We start from the raw sequence: 1271 nt of genomic DNA, 5'->3' as shown, positions 1-1271 counted from the left end.
ATTCTAAATGGTGAAAGACCAAGTTGTTTACCCCTGAAATTGGCAATAAGTATGCTCACTTTTAATGCTTCTGTTCCACACGGTTCTGGAGGTTATACACATTGCAATAGGCAGGAAAAAGAAAAAAAAAAAGGCATAAACATAAGAAGTGACAAGGTACAATTGTCTCTGTTTGTATTTTCTGGAGTTTTATGTAACCGGAACATGCAGTAATTACCTGGGGAGGGGGCTGGAGAGAGGGATAGATTGCAAAAGGGGTATGATAAACTTTCAGAGGTGACGGAAATGTTTGTTATCAAAAATAATATGGGTGGCTGGGTGCTGTGGCTCATGCCTGTAATCCCAGCACTTTATGGGAAGCTGAGGCAGGAGGACTGCTTGAGCCCAGGAATTTGAGACCAACTTGGGTAACATAAATAGACCACGTCTCTACAAAAAAAAAAAAAAATAGAAAAATTAGATGGGCTTTCGTTGCCGATAGCGCTCACGCAAACATGGTGAACGTTCCTAAAACCCGCCGGACTTTCTGTAAGAAATGTGGCAAGCATCAACCCCACAAAGTGACACAGTACAAGAAGGGCAAGGATTCTCTGTATGCCCAGGGAAAGCGCCGTTATGATAGGAAGCAGAGTGGCTATGGTGGGCAGACTAAGCCGATTTTCCGGAAAAAGGCTAAAACTACAAAGAAGATTGTGCTGAGGCTTGAGTGTGTCGAGCCCAACTGCAGATCTAAGAGAATGCTGGCTATTAAGAGATGCAAGCATTTCGAACTGGGAGGAGATAAGAAGAGAAAGGGCCAAGTAATCCAGTTCTAAGCGTCTTTTGTTTTATTATGAAGACGAAAAAATCTTGAGGTTATGTTAATTAACTTCATTTGGTTGCCGTTGGTCTTTTGGGAGGGAATAAACTAGAGCCATCAATAAAATTACCCTTGCGGGGAAATTAAAAAAAAAAAAAAAAAAGAAAAATTAGATGGGCGTGCTGGTGTGTGCCTGTGGTCCCAGCTACTTGGGAGGCTGAGGCAGGAGGATCACTTGAGCCCAAGAGTTGGAGGCTGCAGTGAGCTATGATGATGCCACTGCACTCCAGCCTGGGAAACAGAGCAAGACTCTGTCTCTTAAAAAAATAAATGGGTGAAATTTCCCTTTCCTGTGCTCCTGAGCACTGTTTGAATTCTCATTCAGATCTTCAGTTGCTTGAGCAGTTGCTTTAGTGTTTGGGTGGAGGACTGAGACTTTGGGCGTTCTGGAAACTCTAGCCCTGCGTCTTCT

The 1271-nt window shown here is 43.4% G+C and overlaps 1 protein-coding gene across 1 annotated transcript; it reads left to right on the top strand.

The window, feature by feature from the left end:
* The first annotated feature begins 488 nt into the window (after positions 1-488).
* On the top strand, positions 489-936 carry LOC138386091 (large ribosomal subunit protein eL42). The gene has a single exon (XM_069472299.1). The coding sequence runs from the start codon at positions 495-497 to the stop codon at positions 813-815; it is 321 nt and encodes a 106-aa protein (XP_069328400.1). The 5' UTR covers positions 489-494; the 3' UTR covers positions 816-936.
* Positions 937-1271: the final 335 nt, after the last annotated feature.

This window comes from Eulemur rufifrons, chromosome 7 (genome assembly GCF_041146395.1).
Source record: "Eulemur rufifrons isolate Redbay chromosome 7, OSU_ERuf_1, whole genome shotgun sequence".
In the NCBI taxonomy this organism is placed as follows: domain Eukaryota; kingdom Metazoa; phylum Chordata; class Mammalia; order Primates; family Lemuridae; genus Eulemur; species Eulemur rufifrons.
This window is presented reverse-complemented; position numbering and strand designations above follow the sequence as displayed.

Coding starts and splice junctions, on each gene's coding strand:
- LOC138386091 (XM_069472299.1), top strand. CDS start 495: ATGGTGAACGTTCCTAAAACCCGCCGGACTTTCTGTAAGAAATGTGGC.